Source organism: Corythoichthys intestinalis, chromosome 6 (assembly GCF_030265065.1).
Source record: "Corythoichthys intestinalis isolate RoL2023-P3 chromosome 6, ASM3026506v1, whole genome shotgun sequence".
NCBI classification, from domain to species: Eukaryota; Metazoa; Chordata; class Actinopteri; order Syngnathiformes; family Syngnathidae; genus Corythoichthys; species Corythoichthys intestinalis.
In genome coordinates, this window is record NC_080400.1 from 29,134,960 (window position 1) to 29,159,213 (window position 24,254).

The 24,254-nt window shown below is 39.9% G+C and overlaps 1 protein-coding gene across 6 annotated transcripts in view; it reads left to right on the forward strand.

Annotated features, from left to right (window-relative positions):
- igsf9ba (immunoglobulin superfamily, member 9Ba) overlaps positions 1-24,254 on the forward strand; it is a 126,444-nt gene that overhangs the window by 78,985 nt on the left and 23,205 nt on the right. For all 6 annotated transcript variants that reach the window (XM_057838603.1, XM_057838599.1, XM_057838601.1 and 3 more), the window contains exons 6-12: positions 6,908-7,049; positions 8,231-8,376; positions 11,180-11,463; positions 11,535-11,654; positions 12,660-12,810; positions 16,756-16,879; positions 23,149-23,324. In XM_057838603.1, coding sequence (XP_057694586.1) covers positions 6,908-7,049; positions 8,231-8,376; positions 11,180-11,463; positions 11,535-11,654; positions 12,660-12,810; positions 16,756-16,879; positions 23,149-23,324 — 1,143 coding nt within the window. The remainder of the gene's footprint in view (positions 1-6,907; positions 7,050-8,230; positions 8,377-11,179; positions 11,464-11,534; positions 11,655-12,659; positions 12,811-16,755; positions 16,880-23,148; positions 23,325-24,254) is intronic.

Genomic DNA, 24,254 nt, shown 5'->3' on the forward strand with positions numbered 1-24,254 from the left:
TTCGGGCCTCCAAGTTTCTTTGTCGGTTTAGCTCGCTGCCAAAGTCGAGTAGCCATACGCTCGGCTGAGGGCAGAAGATACAGTATAACCCATGTTGATCACAAACAGAAAATTGTTGATTTAAATTTCACACACACAAAAAAAATGATTTTTTCCAGACGACCTGGTAGTGCTTCTGTACCTCTTTCTCCTCCATTAACTTTGAGAGACCGACAAATTGTAGTTGTGTTTTCCTTGACTCTCAGCTCCTCTGTGGGTTGACATAACATAAATAACAAGCAGGTGTTACCTTTAAAACATGACAACGGGGAAAGCGCCGTCCCCCCCCGCCCCCCCTCTCGGGTCCGAGCGCTTTCGTCTCGCCTGTCAAGGTTTGCCTCTCAGTGCTCTGCCAGTCACGTTATCTCTCAAGCGGTTGTCTTGAAACTTTCATGAATCACATCTTATGTTACAGCGAGAACCCTTTAGATCTAAAGTGCGTACGACAGGATAAAAAAAGTCTTAAATAGCATTATTATGATCGTTAGAATCATATTTTGATACGATTCGACTACATACAACAATTTGGCAAAGCGCAGATGACGAGAAATTTGTGTTTTAATCCGCCGTCTAGCCACGCCTACCAATATAGGGCTCTAGCGTCCCCAACTGATGGATGACGTCAGCGGGAGAATGGTTTCATCTGATTTAGTATGCAGCCCACTGAGGGGCAATTATTCATAACGAGGAAAATGCGACGAAGAGAGCCGCAAAATTTCATTGTTTCAGTCTCTACTTCAATATTTTTAAAGGATATTCTTTTTATTGAAGTATTTTTCCCAATTGCTATATAAATTATATGGTCATGACAAATAACTATCTTGTCCTAAATGGAATTACAAAAATGCATTTATTCTGTACGAAATGGCAAAATTACTCCATAATGGTCAAAACTGTCGACTTCACCTTTACTGTCGCACCTCCCGAACGCTATATTATGCGACTGTAGTTAGTCAGGCTTTTGACATTTCCCTGCCCCCCAGCTTCTGCGAATGTAAACAAACCAAGAGGCGTGACAGCTAGCCGACATGCTAACCCGAACTAAGTGACATCTCAAAGTCTTTTTTTCGCTTTCGAAGCGAAAAATCACACAAAACTAGCCCAAATCATGTCACACATGGTTGTCGATTCTCTTTGCCGATCGGCAACCCGCCCGGCGGATAGCAAGTTACAGCTCGTTCCCCTGCTACTACGGACAGGAGAGCTCGCCAGGGAAACTACCGGAGAGTACTGCCGGAAAAACCGTCCGACTTCGGAAGAACGCATAGCTGCCACATGGTCAACACGAATATAATGAAAAATAATGCTTTACTACACGGTGATGACATAAAAAAAGAGCGGCGTGCAGTTGTTGTGCAGCCAACATGACAGACAGAATGTGTCTTAGGAGATCTTTTCTACCTGCCCGTCCATGATGAAACGTTAGTACCGTATTGGCCCGAATATAAGACAGTGGTTTTTGCATTGAAATAAGACTGAAAAGTGGGGGTCGTCTTATATTCGCGGTCTAGACGTTATACCCATTTACGACGCTAGATGGCGCCAGACATCAGTGAAGCGATGTTCTGTCATGACAGATCTCAGCTACTCTCAAGTTTCACCAGTTTGCATTATTTTATTGCAATGTTTTTCCTTACTCAGATGTTTCAAGACTAAAGACACAGTTAGACTTCACTTTGATGGTTAATGCAGTTATTGCAATTTTGTTGTTTTATCACAATAGATTGGTTTATTTACATTTGAAAAACCAGAAGCCATTCATTTATGAATGTGATTGCACTTTAGTTTACATATTCAAATGTTCAGATATTAAGATTTGAATGAGGCAAAATAACATGTTTTTTCTCTCAAATATATTATATTAATCATTTGTTTCAGATGTACTGTAATTATTTTCTGTAAAAAAATTAATTCGGTGTTCAAAAAGTTTTTTCAAACTTGAGTCTTGAAAAAGAGGGGGCCGCCTTATAATCAGGGCCATCTTATATTCGGGCCAATACGGTAAATAGTCCTTTATTTAAAGAAAGTTTGTAGTGTTTACTTTGCAATCGCTGTATTCGCGGCCATTTTTAACACAAAGTTGCAATTTCTGATGAGGTTGAAAATTTGACAGAACACCAGGCACATGAAGAGGGCAATAAACCGAGTATAGTGCTCTCCCTGCGGGGGGCTGTGCGACAAGCCACCGGTGTTGTAGGCTGAGTCGACAAGGACCATGCCAGCCACAAAATGCAAGCCACTTACGTATTAAAATGATCCCAGTATTTGACATAATACAAAACACAATGTTTACTCACTTCCTCTTAAGTCCAATTGTCCCACAGTAGTGGGGCCTGTTTTGGCCAATATCCACCGGTGAATGGGAACCTTTTGAAACCCCAAAAAGGCTCACACTACTCTCCCTGGGGCGGCAAAATTTTTCTGCAGCCGTTTGGCTGGCGTGATGCGAAAAATAAATGTATTAATCCGCAAAATCAGCTGAATCCTTAGTCCTTCTCATACAACAGCACGGCTAGACAGTGAAGAGGACTCCTTCTACCGTACACGCCACAGTGCCCTCTTTCTCAACTCGAGACTGGAGCCGGAAGTCACTCATTTTCATGTCGCGGGATTAAAAAAACTAAATAAAAATAACGATCGCTTCCACACACATCCAAGCGGTCCATTTCATTAAGGAGCATAAAACACCGCGGAAAACATGAAAAAAACATGCTTTTTGCTGTCATAGGCACTTTAAAACTACAGTATATCTAACTCAATGACTAGAAGACAATTTAGATCATGCTTATTGTCGACTAATGCCCATTTTGGTATAAAAGTTGACTGAGCATTTTTAAATAGCCTGCATTTGTAAAGGATTTGCTGCAATTGGACTTGCCTTGTATGTGTTTTATTTTTAAACTTAAGTCGCAACAAAATAAATTCAAATCTTACAAAGGTCCAATGTGTATTAAAACAAACACCATTGCAGTGGTACCGCAACATACGATCCCTTCGACACACGATCTTTTGGATATCCGACGTAAAATTTGACTCGCCATTTGTTTCTACATCCAACGATATGCTCGAACAGTGATTATTTAAGACAGCGCCCGCAAGACGGACACACGGCGGATTTTCTTGTGAGAGAAATCAACATGGATTCCAAGAATGTTAGTGTATTATGTGCTTTAGCGAAATCATCTTCGATGGCTTTGCGTGCCATTTCATAAATGTCGGGGATTACTTTGTTGGAGAAATATGTCCGCGAGGGAAGAATGTAACGCGGGTCAAGCGTTGCAAATAAATTAACGAAGCCCGCCGTGTGTTTTCACTGGTGTCCTGCTCTGTGCAAAATTTGTCAGAACACCGGCTGAGGTGCCGGAGTCATGTTATAAGTGTTGCCATTAGCATAGGGAACAAGCGCTGAGCAATGCTTGAAAATTGTTTTATTTTAATTTTTTTCAATATTTGCTCTCCCTCCGCATTGTAGTCCACGGGGAAACCGAAATGTTGCCACACCGCAGATTTGAAAGACGCCGACGCTTCCTCAAAATTCGACCTCTCCACTCCTCCGCTCGCCATAGTGTTTTGTTTTCTTTCTTGTTTCACTTTCACTTCGCTCGTAAGCGAGAGAGGGCGTTTTCTCTGCTTCTATTACACAGGTGGTTGACAGCGATCGGACATTTACTTGCGGGGTGGGAATTTTTCCACAGCTGTGCTTCACGTCACACACAGGCACACAGAGCTCGACCAATTCATTCCACAAGCGTTCGGAATACATTAATTGCAAAACCGAAAAGGCGCGGTTCATAAAGGCGTATTGAACAGTACAGGGCGAACCGTACGGTTAGACTTTGAACCGCAAACCGTTTCACTGCTTCTTTTTATGACAAAAAAAACCTAAAATTAAATTAAAATGAATCAAAACTAAACTAATTAGGTACAGTGCCTTGCAAAAGTATTCGGCCCCCTTGAATCTTGCAACCTTTTGCCACATTTCAGGCTTCAGACATAAAGATATGAAATTTAATTTTTTGGTCAAGAATCAACAACAAGTGGGACACAATCGTGAAGTGGAACAACATTTATTGGATAATTTAAACTTTTTTAACAAATAAAAAACTGAAAAGTGGGGCGTGCAATATTATTCGGCCCCTTTACTTTCAGTGCAGCAAACTCACTCCAGAAGATCAGTGAGGATCTCTGAATGATCCAATGTTGTCCTAAATGACCGATGATGATAAATAGAATCCACCTTTGTGTAATCAAGTCTCCGTATAAATGCACCTGCTCTGTGATAGTCTCAGGGTTTTGTTTAAAGTGCAGAGAGCATTATGAAAACCAAGGAACACACCAGGCAGGTCCGAGATACTGTTGTGGAGAAGTTTAAAGCCGGATTTGGATACAAAAAGATTTCCCAAGCTTTAAACATCTCAAGGAGCACTGTGCAAGCCATCATATTGAAATGGAAGGAGCATCAGACCACTGCAAATCTACCAAGACCCGGCCGTCCTTCCAAACTTTCTTCTCAAACAAGGAGAAAACTGATCAGAGATGCAGCCAAGAGGCCCATGATCACTCTGGATGAACTGCAGAGATCTACAGCTGAGGTGGGAGAGTCTGTCCATAGGACAACAATCAGTCGTACACTGCACAAATCTGGCCTTTATGGAAGAGTGGCAAGAAGAAAGCCATTTCTCAAAGATATCCATAAAAAGTCACGTTTAAAGTTTGCCACAAGCCACCTGGGAGACACACCAAACATGTGGAAGAAGGTGCTCTGGTCAGATGTAACCAAAATTGAACTTTTTGGCCACAATGCAAAACGATATGTTTGGCGTAAAAGCAACACAGCTCATCACCCTGAACACACCATCCCCACTGTCAAACATGGTGGTGGCAGCATCATGGTTTGGGCCTGCTTTTCTTCAGCAGGGACAGGGAAGATGGTTAAAATTGACGGGAAGATGGATGCACCCAAATACAGGAACATTCTGGAAGAAAACCTGTTGGTATCTGCACAAGACCTGAGACTGGGACGGAGATTTATCTTCCAACAGGACAATGATCCAAAACATAAAGCCAAATCTACAATGGAATGGTTCAAAAATAAACGTATCCAGGTGTTAGAATGGCCAAGTCAAAGTCCAGACCTGAATCCAATCGAGAATCTGTGGAAAGAGCTGAAGACTGCTGTTCACAAACACTCTCCATCCAACCTCACTGAGCTCAAGCTGTTTTGCAAGGAAGAATGGGCAAGAATGTCAGTCTCTCGATGTGCAAAACTGATAGAAACATACCCCAAGCGACTTGCAGCTGTAATTGGAGCAAAAGGTGGCGCTACAAAGTATTAACGCAAGGGGGCCGAATAATATTGCACGCCCCACTTTTCAGTTTTTTATTTGTTAAAAAAGTTTAAATTATCCAATAAATTTTGTTCCACTTCACGATTGTGTCCCACTTGTTGTTGATTCTTGACAGAAAATTAAAATTTTATATCTTTATGTTTGAAGCCTGAAATGTGGCGAAAGGTTGCAAGGTTCAAGGGGGCCGAATACTTTTGCAAGGCACTGTACATATTTGAGTGATATAAGCATATGGAAAAACAATAATTATCAGCAATGTATTTTTAATACAAAAACTTCTAGGATAAAAGTACGATCTGTCCAGCCAAATTTAAACTGTATAATTCAATCCCTAAATCTATATTTATATTTATTTTTTTAATTTAAAAATAAAAAAAATAAAAAACTTTTAAAAATTAAATTTTGCAAATGATCACTCCAAATATAATTATTTTGACTGAACATAAAAAAAAAAATAAAAAAAAATCAATAACTGAGAATATAATACACATTTAGGAACATTCAAAGTCCTCTCAGAAATAACATTTTTGCAAATGATCACTCCAAATATAATGTGGCTATACAAATGAAATTGATCGAACACAAAAATTAATACAATTGGTGAAAATAAAGTACACAGAGAAGAACAAGAAAACAAGTTATCATCAATTTGAACATGCTTTTTACTCAAGCTTCACTCAAACCTCTTATTTCCCACACTTTTATTTTGTTTTCCATTTTCATTATGACAAGCAACAGTACCTCTACCAATAAGATGGATGGAATTTCGTATTGTCATTGTTCCAACAGCTCATTGGTCAAAAAGCAGGTGAGGCGGTTGAATGTGTTTCCCGGCATATTCTTCTAAAGCACCATACCAGTCCTTGTTGTTCTACAAATAAGACAATATTTTTGAGTTTCTTGATAATACGTGGCAAAGCGCGTCAATACGGGACGCGTACTTTTGTTTCTGAATATGGAACGATTCCGTATTTTAAGGGACAGTTGGCAACGCTATTTATACTAGGTCTTGTCTTTTCCTTAATATGAACTAGTGAGCACATTGTAACATCCGTTCATGTAAGAGGTCAAAGATTGCATGTTAAGAATGAATAAGTACAGAACTAAAGTGACACTTAACAACAGTAAACTATAGCTGACTTCTCTCACACCACCTGCCACTCTGCGCCGCATCTGGGCCAACTCAAGAAAAGACAGCTTAACCTCATGGCTAAGTTATTTTTTCGCTTTTTTTTTTTTTTTCATGAAGAGTAGATAGCAAGAGTTCCCGAGGGGATGAAAAGGTTATAACATGGAGCACGCGCAAGCCTAATAACTACAACAGTGTCTGCCACACTGCATTGTGTCAACGTTCTGTGGAATTATGATGGAAAGAGAGTATGTTCTTCATGTAGAAGAACATTGTCATACAAGTGTAAAGTTAACCAATGTAATTTAGAACGAAGGCAAAGAAAAAGCAAAACGTAAGCAGAATATTGAAGGTTAGGTGGTAAATTAGATGCTTTTGGTATATCTTTCAGGGCCTCCGTTCATCGTCTCCCCACCAGAAAATGTCACTGTCAACATATCACAGAATGCACTGTTCACCTGCCAAGCTGAGGCCTATCCTGGCAACCTGACCTACACCTGGTTCTTGGAGGATGAAAACGTCTACTTCAAGAAGTAAAGTGTCCTCCTAATATATTGTACATTCCAAATACTACAGCATTATTATTAGAGTTACCACTAGAGAGCTGTCATGCCATGTGATATTTTTATAAAAATCTTTGCTGTGCTGATTGGCTAAGGGAATGCAAATACAGTATGTATGTATGTATGTATGTATGTATTTTAGTGTGGAATTAATTTTGACTTACCAGTATCGGTCAATGCCTTTCACATTGTGGCTCATTTTATTTTTGATGACTTATTCTACAAGATGGATATCCTTTTTTCTTCTGAAAAATCAAACAAATGCTTTAATTTCGTCATAAATTTGTATTTCAGTTTCATGGAAAAAACATACAACAAATAATTTTGAAATGCATGCTATAAATCGATTAAAAATAAATAAATAAATAAATACATAAATAAAGACATCAAATACCAGGTATTATTTTTTTTAAATAAAGCAATTTAATTTAAAAAGCTATATTTTATTTTCATACTTACATTTATTTTTATATGCTCTATATATGGTATAGTTTTAGTATTTCATTTTTATAGCCATACAAAATAATCATAACATAAGATTTAGCTTATATTTTACCTTTTCAACAGTTAAACAGTTTTTGTCATTCAAATAGACCCAAACATGAATTCTAATTTAAATTTGCTTGTAAATTTTACAAAATATTTAAACTGTACAACAAATTCTATTCCTTTTACTGAAAATAATATTATTTAATATGGAAATTTTACATAATCCTTAAATATAAACATTTTTTAATCTAACCTTTTAGCTAATATTTCTGTTTCTAATCAAATTAGACAATATTTTTACAGTTAAATGAAATTAAAATAATAATTATTGTGCCCTGCGATTGGCTGGCAACCAGTTCAGGGTGTCCCCTGCCTACTGCCCGTAGTTAGCTGGGATAGGCTCCAGCACCTCCGCGACCCTCGTGAGGAAAAGCGGCATGGAAAATGAATGAATGAATGAATTATTTTTGATCCCTCAATTCTAAATGACCTTTCGAGGTTAAATAATTAAGAAAACTGAGTGCAGTAAAATCAAGACCATACTTCAATTTAAAATATGCTCAACTGTTTGACTCTCTGCTGCTCTCTTTTGGCCTCTTCACGTAACTTTAAACACTACGTGCATTCGTAAGTCCAAATAAAAGCCCTTGTCTTCCTTGCAGTGACCTGAAGCTGCGAGTGCGCATCCTCATCGACGGCACCCTCATCATCTTCCGGGTCAAGCCCGAGGACGCCGGAAAGTACACGTGCAGCCCGAGCAATAGCCTAGGCATCTCGCCGTCTGCATCGGCTTACCTTACCGTTCAGTGTAAGTGTTGCCCTGGCAACCATGTGCGCTGAAGATGTAGTGTGGGGTGAATGGAGGAGGAGATGGCAGGCAAACTGCTTTATTATTTCTCACTACTACATCTTCACCTTGCCTAATTTTAAGGTCACATCAGACGCTTTCATGATGCAACCATCTTTATTTCGTCATGCCTCGCAATTTCAAGAGGGAGCCATCTTCATTTCCATGCATGAAGATATTCCCTGACGGATGAGAAGGCCACTCCCAGGCTGCCATCATCGTCAGCCGTCATGCGCCGAGCTAATTTGTTCTCCAGTCGCCTCCCGCCAGTCATTGATTAGTGTGCTAAGCTATGTGGGAACGGACGGCCAGTTGGGAATTGACAGTTCTGCAGCCAGAGGCACCCAAAATGCAGGCCGCCACTCTAGGATGCTAATAACATCGCTCCATGATGCCAATCCAACTTCCATTTGGTCAATTCTCAAACATTAACATCTCATTAAGAGCGTTTAAAAAAAATTTTTTTTTTAATCGTAATCACATACATCACAAATTCTTTCCCAGTTAGCAGACCGACGTTGAAAAGATGTTGAATCAATATTCCGCTGTGGATCTTATATTGTTGAATAAATGTGGACACCCGCGTTGATTTTGTCATTATTTTTTGCACCCTCGATTAATGTTGTTCCAACGTTGAAATGCTTAGAAAACCTAAACGTCATTTCGATTAATAATATTGGAACAACGCTGAATTAAATAATGTTTTCCTTCATTTTCAGCAATGATGCTATTAATGTTTTCAAATATGCCTATATTTGGAGGTCCTGCTTTATCTACAGACAGAAGAAACAGCTAGTCTGACTAATAAAATATTATACGCATACGTGTGGATTAAGGGGGGTCCGGGTGGGCACAGCCCCGTCTGGTAGCCAAAAATGTCATTGCATATAATTGACTTTCCAATATATGAATCTAAAATTAGGAGTTTGCCAGTAAAATGTTGTCTACAAAAGTATATGTATATATATGTATGTATGTATGTATATATATATATATATATATATATATATATATATATATATATATATATATATATATATATATATATATATATATATATATATATGTATACACACACACAGTGGGGAGAACAAGTATTTGATACACTGCCAATGGGTTTTCCCATTGTGAGTGTATCAAATACTTGTTCTCCCCACATATATATATATTAGTGCTGTCAAGCGATTAAAATATTTGATCGCAATTAATCGCACAAATGTCATAGTTAACTCGCGATTAATCGGACATTGATCACAACTTTTTAGCTATTATAAATGTCCCTTGAATTATTTTAATTCTCTTATCAACATGGAAAAGTGGATAGGCTTGCTTTGTGCTTTTTTTTAATTGAAAACAATATGTAGTGTTATATTTCGCAGTACCATTCTCACTTTGAGCAGTCATTCACATTTCAAGCAATATCTCACACAAGTTCAGACACCTACCTGCAATAATATAAAGAAGCTCTTCAGTGTTGTTAGTCACATAGAGCTCCCTCACTCACTCACTCACTCACTCACTCACTCACTCACTCACTCACTCACTCACTCACTCACTCACTCACTCACTCACTCACTCACTCACTCACTCACTCACTCACTCACTCACAGATAGCCCACACTGGTATCAGTAGTTACAGTAGTATATGGAGAGAGAGGAGGGATATGTCTCTCTGTCTCTCTCCCTCTCTGTCTCCCTCTCTGTCTCCCTCTCTGTCTCTGTATCTCTCCCTCTCTCTTTCTCTCTCTCTTATTAAATTAACAGATAGGCACATGACATGGACAAACTATGAGTTACCTGCACTGCTCCAACGCAGCTTTGAGCTTCCTCATTTTCTCCAGCTCGGTAGCTGTTGGCATGGCGACATTAGTTGGGTGTAGGGCGAGCGAATCTCTCAGATGTCCCGTTTTCCGCTGGACATGCTTGATCATTTCAAGGCTACTATTCCATCGAGTTGACACTTCCTGTGTGAGCGAATCTTCTGATGGTGTGCGATCTGTTGCTGCTCTAGCTCCACGGCATTTGCTGGGCTGTGTTTGAAATGTCCATCTTTTCGGCATTTTGCCAATGCGCTGTCAAACGGGCTGTTGTGTAAAGAGACCGTGACTGCTCGGTGCACACTGTGTGCGATGCACGGCAAGTTTTCAAAAGGAAGCTGTCTGGCCGCAGCAATCAAGTTGCCTGCACTATCAGTGGTCAGTGAGACCACTTTGTGTTCAATGTTCCAGTCTTTGGCTACTTGCATGAAATGCGCTGCAACAACGTTGCTGAAGTGCCTCTCTTCGGTCTTCATAACAGTCAAAGCATGCGACTGAAGTTCCCACAGTGGGTCGAAATAATGTGCTGTGACCCACCCCGACGTAGTTATCATTACCGAGGGATGTCCAGTAATCTCCAGTGAGCACGACTGTGTTTGTCTGCTCCAACGCGTGCTATACCTTGGACTTCTCCGTGAACTTTCCGTTCAGAATTGTTTTCGTTTCCATTTCGTTTAACTCAAACAGCCTACTCTTTCACAGCGAGTGAGCAGGCAAGATCAAGCACATGCATGGGGCGTGCCTGTTGTTTTGTTTCCGGGTTACAACTTTTTTTCTCACGTTGCAACCAGTGGCCACAGTTGATAAAAACTACAAGTCCACTTGGTCACAATGAACGTTAATCGTGCGTTTAAAAAAAATGACGCCGTTAAAATTGATTTGCGGTAACGCGTTAATAACGTGCTATTTTTGACAGCAATAACATATACATATTTTTTCTCCCTCAGACCCTGCCCGAGTGATCAACATGCCCTCGGTCATCTACGTCCCCCGCAAATTGCCTGGCACTATCCGCTGCCCGGCCGATGCCAACCCACCCGTGACGTCTGTCAAGTGGGAAAAAGACGGCTACCCTTTGAGAGTGGAGAAGTATCCCGGTTGGAGCCTAACATCAGACGGGAGTATCCGAGTAGCCGAGGCCACAGAGGACTCCCTGGGCACCTACACCTGTGTGCCTTACAACGCCCTGGGTACCATGGGCATGTCCCCCCCTGCCACTCTGGTGCTAAAGGTAAGATGAAGACTTTGCGCTCCCGACACTCTGGTCAGTACTGATGCAAGTGTTCATGTGTTTTGGCAAAGGATCCCCCTTACTTTAACGTGAGGCCTGGGGGGGAGTACCGACAGGAGGCTGGCAGAGAGTTAGTCATCCCCTGCGCTGCTTCTGGAGACCCAGATATTCCCAGCATCACTTGGAGAAAGGTGATTTTTTTTTTCATACATTTTTTTTCTCAATTTAAATACAGATCTAAATTGCCTGTAGGTATGAGTGTGTGCGTGAATGGTAGTATATCTCATTGTGCCCTGCGATTGGCTGGCAACCAATTCAGGGTGTACCCCGCCTACTACCCGGAGTTAGCTGAGATAGTCTCTAGCACCCCAGCGACCCTCGTGAGGAAAAGCAGCATTGAAAATGAATGATTAAATGTTTTTTTTCCTATAACACATCTTCATTCTTGTATTAACAAAACTTTTCCACATATAGTATGTTTATGAATTTTCTATTTTTTTTAATCCTGATTTAAAATTTCCACTTTGCTCATCCATAAATAATCCTTTTTTCCTCGTAAAATTGATATTAGATTACGAATTTCCTTGTGTTAATATTTTATTTCATAAGTTACGTAGTCTTTTTGTAAAATTATGGCATTCTAAGGGCGGGATATGCTAATTTTAAATTTGGAACATAAAAACAGTTTTTGAAAATTACATGTTTGCACTTAAATGATATTCTTTTAATGACATTACTTCCTTGTAATAATATGCTTTTTATTTAATCAGAAAATGTTTTTTTTAAACTAATTACAACTCTGTTCTTTAAAAAACACATTTAGCAATATTGCAATAATTTCCTAATAAAAGAGTAATTTTTTTCAGCATAAAAATGACCATATTTTGCTAAAATGCAATGACACATTTTGGAAATATATTTTTTCATGTGATACTACTACTATATTGCTTCATTAATTGTATGACGTTTGCAATTCTAACTGTTCCTTTATCCATTTTTTTCCCCACTTTTCCATAGTCCTTGCAGTTTTTCCTCAGAAAAATGCAGCTTGCTATTGCGTAACGTTTTCAGATTTTATATGTTGCCCCTTAATTCTTAATTCCAAAATGTTTTAATTCTAAATCTTGTTTCATTCAAGGGCTGACATATTTTATGCTATGTGCACTTGTCAAACACCACTTTAAATGTACATGCAGGTTGGGAAGCCAAGCCGAAGCAAGCACAACATCCTGCTCAGCGGCAGCCTACAGTTTGTGTCGCTCAGCAAGGAGGACCATGGAGAGTGGGAGTGCGTCGCTACTAACGTAGTCACGAGCATCACTGCCAGCACCAGGATCGTGGTCATTGGTACCGGCAGACACACTCCCTCAAACACACACGTCTCTCATTGTCATGTCTGTTAAAGTTCATTGTCACTGCTTCCCACCATTTGTGCTTCCCATGATGACGCGAGCAATAGACATCTCTTAATCTCCTCGCCTCTATCCAATTTGGCTGTGGGCGTCATTAAAATTTCATCTTATCTGTGATAGCTTTATGAAGCTCATTTGAAAGCTCGTTCTGTAATCACAACATGGCACAGATTTTGTGTCCAGTGAGTGGAGCAAGGACGTTTGTACTGAAAGTGAAAACTGCAAATGCACACCCTCAGACATCATATGGACGATTCAAAGCTGTTTGAGGACTAATCTGTGACTTTGCCTTGAAATGATTACAACTTCTGTTACTATAATGTTCTTATACTATAAGTAAATAGCATATGACATAAAAGTTAACTTCAACTCAGTTTCAGGATATTTTTCCCAAATGCTGCATTGTCTGTAGTGTTCGGCCCCCAAAATAAGTTGACAAGTATCTAATCAGATTGTGTTAAAAAAAATGAAACTAAAAAAAATAAAAATCACAGACAGTTGCAAAATAAATTTATAGAAAATGCAAGAAAAGAGTATGTAAAGAAAAAAATACTAAGGTACACTGTAGTACATTCATGGTTTGTGCCTTTAATTGCCTAGATTAAATGAGAAGAAAAGATATTATGAATAATGTTTGGAAAATTCAGTTGAATTATGAATTAAAAAAAAAAAAATACTATTTAAATATATTACAAGACAAATGCGTTCATATTATAAGAAAATGCAATATAATTTATTCTCGCGATATTGTGGCTAGAGTGTTACCTCTACTTAAGAAATTAATTGGTTCTGGAAGTAGTCTCGTAACCTGAAAATTCCATAAGTGGAGACGCGTTTTACATGTAAATTCGGTCCAAGCACAACTGAAATGCCACATTCAATAACATAATCGGGGTAAAATCGTAATAAAACAACAGCCACACACATTTGAATCATTCCATATACCTAATCTAACCGTTAATACCTGTAATAAAGTAAATCATAGAACATGATCCGAACGATACATCCCAATTTGAGTGACTGTTTGGTGCTTTTTATCGACACCATGTAATAGAGAATTATTTTTTTGATATACTTCAACAAGACGTGAATGCAGCATCAATATTACGGTGCGAGTGCCAAACAGCCAATCATACAGTCGACGGTGCAAATTACATCCTCCCACCTGCTTTACAGGTTAGTGCCAGATAAACTAAGGATAACGATAAATAAGCAAGGAGGAATGAGAGAGGTAAGCTAGGCAACCCACCTAGGCAACATAAAGCACTGGTAGGTCACTACCTACCAGTTGAGAAACACTGATAAATTACATAACAGTTACAGTGATATATGCCCATATCCGTCCAGACAAAGTAGAGCAGCAGAGTGTAGGAAGAGGTAAAAAAGAGATGTAAGTTGATGAGCAAGAGCAGAGGTGAATTGACTATCAACAGGAGATGTCCCAATTTTGATTTTGAATACTGGTGGCTAAAAAAACAAAACAAAAAAAGTCAATTTTTTACAAAAACGTGTATAATGGTTTGATTTTATTTATATAGTTTAAAGTCCTATTTCAGATTTTGCTCACTCGCTAGTGCCCCATAGTACCCCAGTATTATGTTAGGTCTAGTGACGCCCCTGGAAAATGGTACGAAAAAAACTTCTGTAGACAAGTTTCCTGAGCGTAATATGGGCGGTGCCATCTTGGACAATGTCTGCCTCGAACTTCCGGTTCATAAAAACAACATGAATTACGGTTGAAGTAAGCAGTGTTTTGACATAGTTAAAACTGCAAAATTAAAGCAGAGGAAATCACGGAATCTCCATAAATGGATTCAGCACGATGTTGAGATTGTATAATTGTTCTTATCACCTCGTTGATCATTCGTGGACAAAATTATAACAATCTGTTAGCCTGTGTTGAAAGAGGTATAGATTGATACGCCGGCCACTTGAGTGGCCAAAATGAAATTACACGATATACGTATTACATTTCCCGAATGCAGAAGGGCTGACATGGATTTTGTTGTAAGAAATACTACAAGGTATGTACATATAAACAAAAATAGTATGTAATTCTTTTTTATTGCAGATTATGATCGCAATAAAAAAACATTTGGACAACGTGATTCCATTGTTTTATTTAAAACGATTGGTGCATGTGCAAAACAGGTCGATTAATCACAATTTATATTGAATTGAATTTATAAAATGATTAGAAAAATATTAACGACGGTTGCGCATACGAGGAATGTGTTATCAGACAGCAGAGCTTAAGGGAGCCAAACTTTCACACGACATTACGAGACCCTCTGCTGCATTCAGACGGGCTTTCTCCCGCTATTCTTGATAATTCCAGCTCCAATAGCGTATCTTAAAGTTGCTGCAGTTAAAAAGTTCGTAGTTGGATCCCAGTATTGATCTGACGGTCTGCCGCGAGGCGAACCATCGTCTGTCCCAGCCCCTGCCTCTCGGCCGCCTCCGGGAGTTGATCCGTCCATCATTAAAGTACCATGCATGTAGTCTCGATAAATGTCCATCAGCATACAAGTCAAGTTGTCTCCCCTTGCCTAACAGCGTTTTCCAGCCGTAAACAAACAAATAAAAACTTGTAACACTTGGATTTATGCGGTGTCATCTAACACGTACTGATTAGCAACAGGCTAGCAGCAGTAGCAGTAGTTGTAGTAAAAATTATTAAACTTCATAGTTACAGTCGTCATCGTATTATCAATAGCAAAGGCAACAAGTCGTTTCATGCGCCAGATTTTAGGTTTCGTGTTTTTGGAGCACATACCTTCCAGAAGACAGCGGCAGCATAACTACAGGACGCCCGCGATACATGTACAGTTTCAACGTCTACGTTCGGTGTTACCAGCACCCATGGTTTGTGGTACGGAGCATTGAGGGACTGGTTTGGTTCTACATCCACCTTCACGAAGACAAAATTCTCGTGTTCGTGTACACATCCAACTTTGTGGCTGTGCAGGTACTGGAATGCCTACAAGCGTCCCGATGGCATTTCCATCCACTGCCATAGAGTCAGTAAAATACGATATTATTTTACTTGGTCACCCTCAGCCACTTCTTTATGTTGCCTTTCCATGTCAAGATGGCAGAAGGATGCGGTATTTTCAAATCGTGGTTTTTCAGGGTTTTTAGTGAGTGATGCCACTCCAGCGCCATTGAAGTAAATGGTAAAAAAATGGAAAACGGAAGTTGTAGGCAGACATAAGTAAAGCGGAAGTACCTTGGAAACTTGTCTATTCTATTATTTTTAAAAATGTAAACAATAGAACTTGTGTAAATAAATAAAAATGACCCTTTAGGTGATATTTCAAATGAATTACACTCTGAGTTTAAAAAAAAAAAAATGTAGATATCTAATTTTAAAGTTTTTTTGCGAGCGAGTTGAACATATCCACATTTTATGACACTCTGGAATTATATCCACTTGCCTTTGTCCATTGATTAATTTAACGAGGAACACCCAAAAAAGTGTTCAACAATCCTGGCACCGGCTGAAGCGTGTTTAGTTACGATTGGCCAAATCTATTTCTTTTGTTTTTCGCAGTCCTTTTCGGTAGGAATTCGAAAAATCCTTTACGAGCCCCCCAAACAAGCTGTACGATTAAGTACCCCTGCTTCATATTATTATTATTATTTATTATTTTACCATTTAGGCTTTATTTTTGTAAAAAATCGGCATCCTCCCAGGAAACTGCTTTCTTCTCTTAATAATTGTAATTAATCCTGGTAAAATCATCAGTCTGTGCACTGAGAATTATAAATACAACATTATGCCTCACAGGTCTGATGAGTACACATTAGGCATTGTTTCTCTGCTTTATGATTTGTGTGTCTGTGTTTGCGTGCTTCTATGTGTGTGTAAACCACTCAGGCACCAGCCCACACGCTCCCGGCAACATCCATGTGGTGCCCTCAACCACCTCCGCTAATGTGTCCTGGGAACCGGGCTACGACGGCGGCTTCGAGCAGACTTTTTCCGTGTGGTACGGTCCAGTGTGAGTGCTCCTCATGTACTTGTGAAATGTTGCATGTGGATTCCTGTTTCATCACAAACAGCCACTCGTGATGTTTATTTACCATTGATTTAATTCAGGTACTGTTTGTATGCTGCTATTTTGATTGTTAAGATTCAGTTTGAATTGGCTTAAGTATTGAGTCTGTGGGTGAGCAAGAGTGTTGGGCACGTTACTTTAACCCTATGTTGCCAAATGTATCACATTTGATACACCTACAATTTCATGATTTTGAGACTAATTCAGAATTTTGACATTTCTTTTTGAAAAAAAATAGATGGATGCAAGTCAACACATGCATCTGCAGGTTCCATGAAAAAAACAAACAGGATTTAGCAAGGGTCATAGATATCTGAGCGCTTATTACACATATTCATTTTGACTTTTCTTTTTCCAAATTTGAAAAAAAAGGTATCATTAGGACCTTATTTTTCAAATTTTGGGATTCTCTGGTGATTGCTTCATATTGCTGGCATTAAAGGGTTAAAAAAATTATAGTTACTCACTACTTCTTCCAAAAAGTAACTTAGTAAGTGACTGAATTACTCTATAGTAAAAGTAACTAGTTACCAAGGAAAGTAATTATTTCCGTTACTTTAAAAATAAGTTGTTGTATGTCAAAGAATTTGAAATTTTCTGAGCAGTATTCGAGTCAGTCTAATAGAGAAGAACAGACAGATAGTTGTGTTATAGAACATTGTAATATTCATTGCACCTCACCAGCAACAGATTTATCCTACACTTGAAGTGCAACAAAAATAAACCTTATACAATATAATACAATAACAATCAGCAGTAAACGATATAAGGTGAGTTTAATCAATTAAATCTAACTCTCCCAACCTGAGTGCTACCTACTGGTCAAGTAGACATAGCCTACTGTACTTCAAGTATTTTGACTTGAAATAGTGTTTATATCTCCACCTTGTAAACGACAAATTTTCCTCTGAATTCTCTGCCATCATATCCCTCTGCATTTGTTTTGCGTGTGTGTGTTTGCTGCACGCGCTGTTCGGGTTTGTGTGTGAAAACGACGGCTCTGAGTGGCTTACTGTACCATGCCACATGACTCTAACCCTCAGCCAATCACAATCACTTCCATCGCATCTATCCAGGTGGTGCATTCAGGTAGCCTCGTCCCCCTATTCCTCCTGTCACCCTCAAAGCATCTGCCGTCCTCAAGATGGAAGCAGCATTCTTGCTGGCTGACAGTGGGGGATGGGAACAAGGCTAGCTTTCAGGTGTAGCAAAAACAGAAACGTTAGCAAGCTTTGGAAAGCATTGTTTAATTGAATGAGCAGGGACAAACAGCCTGAAGTCATAAGAAGTACGTGCTGTAATATTCTGACACAGAATTATCCGAGGCACCCTAAAGTGCACACGGCGCCAATATTGTTTTGCTCACATGATGCGGGAGTGAGTTAGAGACATGGCCTGCCGAGAGCAGTACGTTTGTGTTAATGTTGAAGTTATATGTGCTATTAAAGAAACATGCCAGCAGGTGCTGTGTAGTATATCTTTGCTAAGAAAAAGCACAAAACAAAACACGTGCGCTATTCTCGAAACTGAACGCATCCCAAGTCTTGGATAACAAATAAACAGAGCAGAGTAGACTCACTACGGCTGGTAGTTTCTTCAATTTATTCAAAGTAACGCACCGCTTTTGTCCGTCGGTAACGGTAATGGCGTTGTAACCGCGGAAAAAATAATTAGATTACCCCGCTACAGAAAATAATAACGCTGTTATTTATAACAGCGTTATTCCCAACACTGGTGAGCAATAACATCAATAAACTGACAGCATTTCAGTTTTTATTTTTTTTCAACTTAGTAACTTTTTATAGTGGATTTATTTTACTCAGGTTTGCGTGCCGTTGACGGCGCTAGATGTCAAATCCATTTTGACTGGGAGAATGATAGCTGCAAGCTCTCCCAGTCAAAATGGATTGTGTGCATGGCTGTCACCCCAGGAGGAAGCCTCTTCTGAAGATGGTACACAAGAAAGTCCCCCCGTCTCATCAGACTATAGGACATGGTTCCAGTAATCCATGTGACATGCCTTCAGCAAACTGTTTGCGGGCTTTCTTGTGTACTGTCTTCAGAAGACCACTACACCACTTGACAACTTCAAACGGATTGAACGTCTATGGCCGTCACTGGCAGCCAATGCCAGGCAATGAAGTAATTTGGGCCCTTTAAGGTCATTTACCTGTTGATTTTCAGTTACTTCCTGATGATTTTGGGGTACTTTATGGGTCACTGCCTGTTTATTTTAAGTTACAGAACAGGAAGTGACCTGGGAATCACTAAAATGATTAGGCAGTGACTCAAACTCAACAGGAAATGACCTATAAATGAACAGCAAGTGACCTGTAAACGCCCCGAAAATCGGACAGAACGACTGCTAATACTCCGGTTTCGAATGATCGAACGTACCCAGTCTAAATGGATTGGGCATCGAGGACCATCAATGGCAGCCTTACAGTTACCTGAGACACCATCATGGTGGAAGATTTTGGTAGCAACTTATTGGTTTCTTTTTTTTTTTATTTTTTATTTTTTTTAAACATTGACACCTTTTTAAAACAATATCTCGATTCTTGGCAGGAGCATATCGATAAATATTTGGGATACAAAGTATCACGATAAATCACCATTTCGATATTTTGTCACACCCCTACTCTGCAGCAATGCTGACAGCACTCCTGGAACGTATCACATGATCATCATTTTAGAGGGAGAATGACAAGCAGTACTCAATTTGGACATTTAGGGATGTACGTAGTTTCTAAGGGGTGTACTCACTTTTGTTGCCAGGGGTTTAGAAATTAATGGCTATATTTTGGCTTCTTTTGAGGGGAAAATAAATTTACTCTATTATATAGACCCCAATCACGTGATGTCACATCTCCGCCCCCCTGACTGGTGCCGCCATATTGTCCGTCAGTTCATCGTGTTTACATATTACCGCTACGTACATTTCTCCTATTACTGCGTGTTTTTCTGCTTGTATAAAGAATCACCGCCTAGTAAACGAATCCAAAAACCTTCCTGACAATCGTTAACATTGATTAATCAAAATGGTGAAGGCATGTGTGGTGGTTGGTTGCAGTAACAGAGAAGATAAACAGTCATTTTAGTAGTTGCTGTGTGCCCATTGTTAAAAGGGTAAATCTCGAAAGCAGCACGGTTTGTTTTATCTCGGTCCATGATGCGTTTGTGTCGAAAGCCGTTAGACAGCGGTGAAAACATCAATATGATGCCAACACGATCGCAGACATCATCAGACGGAGACTAAGAAGCTCGTCGCCACGGTCGCGCAGCAAGAAGGTGAGCGCAACAACAGGTTTTGTGCCGAAAAATAGCCGCCCTGCGTGAAATGTAACCCCTGACGGGAGCGCCCGCACGGAAACGACTTTCTTGTACCGTGAATAATGTATTATTTTACTCTGCTTGAACTAATAAATGTCATACCTGTGTGATTGTCATTGGGATATGGTCGTGAAAACCTGTAGACGAATACATTTCTGTTCAAAGATGGTTATGTGGCCCAGTCCACGATTTGTTACTAAAATACAGTACTAATATTTTGTATAATTTAATTATTTGAAACTGATCTTACAGTCGTAAATCCATTACTGTAATGCGTCCATGAAAACATTTGATGTTTTCACGTCAATAAAGCGTCATAAACAAGCGCTCCCGTCAGGGTGGACATTTCACACGGGGCAGCTATTTTTCGGCACACACCGGCCCGTTGTCGATCAAGTTTCATTTTACAATCGTGACAACGGTGACGCTCAGCTGACCAAATGTAGGTTTAAATTCGGGCCGGTGCTGATTTTGGGTACCCGACTCGAGTATGATTGGAAATTTTGTGGTCTCAGGACGAGCTCTGACGCACGGGACGGGACCGGACGGGAGGAAACATCGGTTTGGGCATCAAATATGGATCTGGCGACTGGATCGACCGAAGCTTTTCCAAATAACGGCTTTTATGGAACTCATCCGATGAGTTTACAGCGTCTGAAAGCACCGGGGCTTCCATAATTTGCAAGTGAATCCACCTTTAGAAACTACGATCAATGACAATACGGACACACAATGACGGACAATATGGCGGCACAGTACAGCGATCACGTGATTGTGTGACGTTGGTGATTGGGGTCTGTAAGCTGTTATTTTGTCAGTGTTGTCTCATGAAAAGATATACTTAAACATCTGCAGAAATGCGAGAGGTGTACTGACTTTTGTCAGTCACTGTATACACATAAAAAAATATAAATAATATTAAATTAAATACTATATTAGACAAAATAATAAAAATATTATAATAATTTATAATATGTGAGTCAATATTTTTTATTTCCTAATTATCAAAAATAGTCACTTGAGTTAAGTAAGATATTTGTTCCAGGAAAAAAATTTTTTCTCTTATCTCTGTAAGTAATTATCCCCTTGGTAAGGGCTGTTCGGTCCCTGTATGACCGGTGCCAAAGTTTGGTATGCATTGCTGGCAGTAAGTCAGATTCGTTCCCAGTAAGGGTTGAACTCCGCCAAGGTTGCCCTTTGTCACCGATTCTGTTCATAACCTTTATTGACAGAATTTGTAAGTGCAGCCAAAGCATTTCTTGGGTCTGGTTTGTTGGCCTCAGCATTGCATCTCTTTTTGCGGATGATGTGGTGCTGTTGGCTTCATCGTGATCTCCAACTCTCACTGGAGCTGTTTGCAGCCGAGTGTGAAGCAGTTGGGATGAAGATCAGCACCTCTAAATCCGAATCAGTGGTCCTCAGTCGGAAAAGAGTGGCGTGCCCTCTCCGGGTCGGGGATGAGATCCTGCCCCAAGTGGAGGAGTTCAAGTATCTTGGGGATTTTATTCCACGAGTGAGGGTGGGAGGAACCGGGAGATCGACAGGCGGATCGGTGCAGCGTCTGCAGTGATGCGGACTCTGTACTGGTCCATTGTGGTGAAGAAGGAGCTGAGCCAAAGGGGGAAGCTCTCGACTGACCAGTCGATCAACGTGCTGTGGGTCGTGACCAAAACAACAAGATCCCAGATACAAGCGGCGAAATGAGTTTCCTCCAAAGGGTGTCTAGGCTCTCCATTAGAGAGAGGGTGAGAAGCTCGGTCATCCGGGAAGAACTCAGGGTTGAGCCATTACTCCTCCGTGTTGAGAGGAGCCAGCTGAGGTGGCTCGGGCATTCGGTTTGGATGCCTCCTTGACGCCTCCCTGGAGAGGTGTTCCCACCAACGGGAGGCCACAGGGACGACCCAGGACACGGTGAAGAGACTGTCTCTCAGCTGGCTTGGGAATGCCTTGGGATCCCACCGGAGGAGCAGGTTGAAGTGGCTGGGGAGAAGGAAGACTGGACTTCCCTGCTAAGGCTGCAGACCCCGCGACCTGACCCCGGATTAGGCGGCAGATAAGGATGGATGGATGGATAGAATTAGGGCAAGGTGAATATGTTCAACAAGTGTTAAGGTGTTTATTTAAATAATGTCAGATATTTTGAAATGGATACACAGTAATCACTTAATTGTGCCAGGAGCACTATCTGTTTATTAGCCTGATGAGAAAAGGGAGGTGTTTATTTGAACGAGGCGCTTGTTATTTTAAGTTGTTGACATACCGTTTAAAACATCATGTAAAACGTATGTGGTTTTTTTATTCATAGGAAATTTAGGCGTTTTTCAGGGCGGCATTTATTTTTGATTATACGACATCGGGAATTTGGGGCAGCATGTGTTCCTACAGCATGCAATCAGTCATTGCATATTTTGTTTCAGGTAGGAAAAGGCAGGCTTGTGTTTCATGGATCTGCTTATTTTTCTTCTGTGGATGATAGTTGCAATTTAAGAGAACATGATGTAATACTGTCTACAATCAAACTTGTTGATGGTGTTATCATAACAATAAAGGTATTAACAATAAGAGTTTGATGTCCTTCTGGGGGTTGCATTATTTTTTCTTTACAGCGTTAGAAGGAAAAGAAGTTATAATCAGGTGAATATCTTTCTGTTTCGCCTTTGCTAGTGACCTTATTTCCCTGTTGGATTGGTGTAAGTAGGTCACTTGTGTGTACAGTCCAATTTTTAACCATGATTCCTGCCAGTAAAAAAAACAATAAACATAAATCACAGCCAAAAACTACTTGCAATGCCAAACAATAAACATAAACTATGTGTATCAAAATCTTATGAGTCCCACTTAAACGTAACGTGTGACTTTTCTATCTTTTCTGCATGCAGGTCAAAGAGAGTGGACTTCGGTCCACACGACTGGCATTCCATGCCGGTTTCTGGTGCTCAGACGTGGTTGCTGGTGCCAGGGCTGGAGCCTGGGACAGAGTATCAGTTCAGTGTGCTGGCACAAAACAAACTGGGCACTGGCCCATTCAGCGAAGTTGTGACAGTCCACACTGCAGGTGGGCTTCGGCTTCAGTGGCCATCAGCACTCTTAATGTTGGCATAGAAACTGTGTCCGGTATACAGCATTTAATTTTGTAATTGCTTAATGTAATATACTGCCCTCTAGTGCGGTTACAAAATGATATTTTTTTATTGCCATCAATGGCAGAGAATGAGTTCATCATTACTTTAGCCTGCTTAGAACTACTCATTAATTAATGAAAATACATTATATTCTTATGTGTGTTATTTGTTGGTTACTTAGCTGAAGTCAAAAACACTTGTAGACAAGATAATACAAATAGGAATTATTGGACCATAAGGCGCACCTGACTATTAGCCGCACCCACCGTTTTTTCCCCCAAATATAAGAAGCGATGGACTATCATCAGCAGGTGTCCATGTTGTATTATGGGATATTTACACCAAATAACATGCCCCTCCTTAGCCTGTAAAAAAAATTCCACAAATAACACTAACACATAAGCAACAGGTTTCAAAATGTGGGGAAAAAGAGGAAGCTTAATGTCAGAAAATTTCGATACATAAAATGTGAAATAAAATTAAAGTGAGAAACAACACCGATGATGAATGACCTTTTTGTGAAAGATGGTTGCTTAAAGTATTTAGAATGCAAATTTCAAATATCCTAGACCTCTCATAATGGAGAAAATAATGTTTAAACACAAAAAAGACACTAGTTACAAGTGCAGCCATTTTGTGAGATCAGGTAATTTTATCACACTGTGATAAAATCATGCACTAGTGCGTGTGATAATGCATGTTAATGACGTCGTGAAGAAGAGCAGACAATCTGGGATAATCACATTTGATTGGCTAAAGTAGTACTAGCAGTGATAAAATGTTTGCCCTTTCGTCAGGTGACTACTTCATGCAATAATGGCTTTTATTTACATTTTTCTCCACACATCGGAAAAGTGAAATTC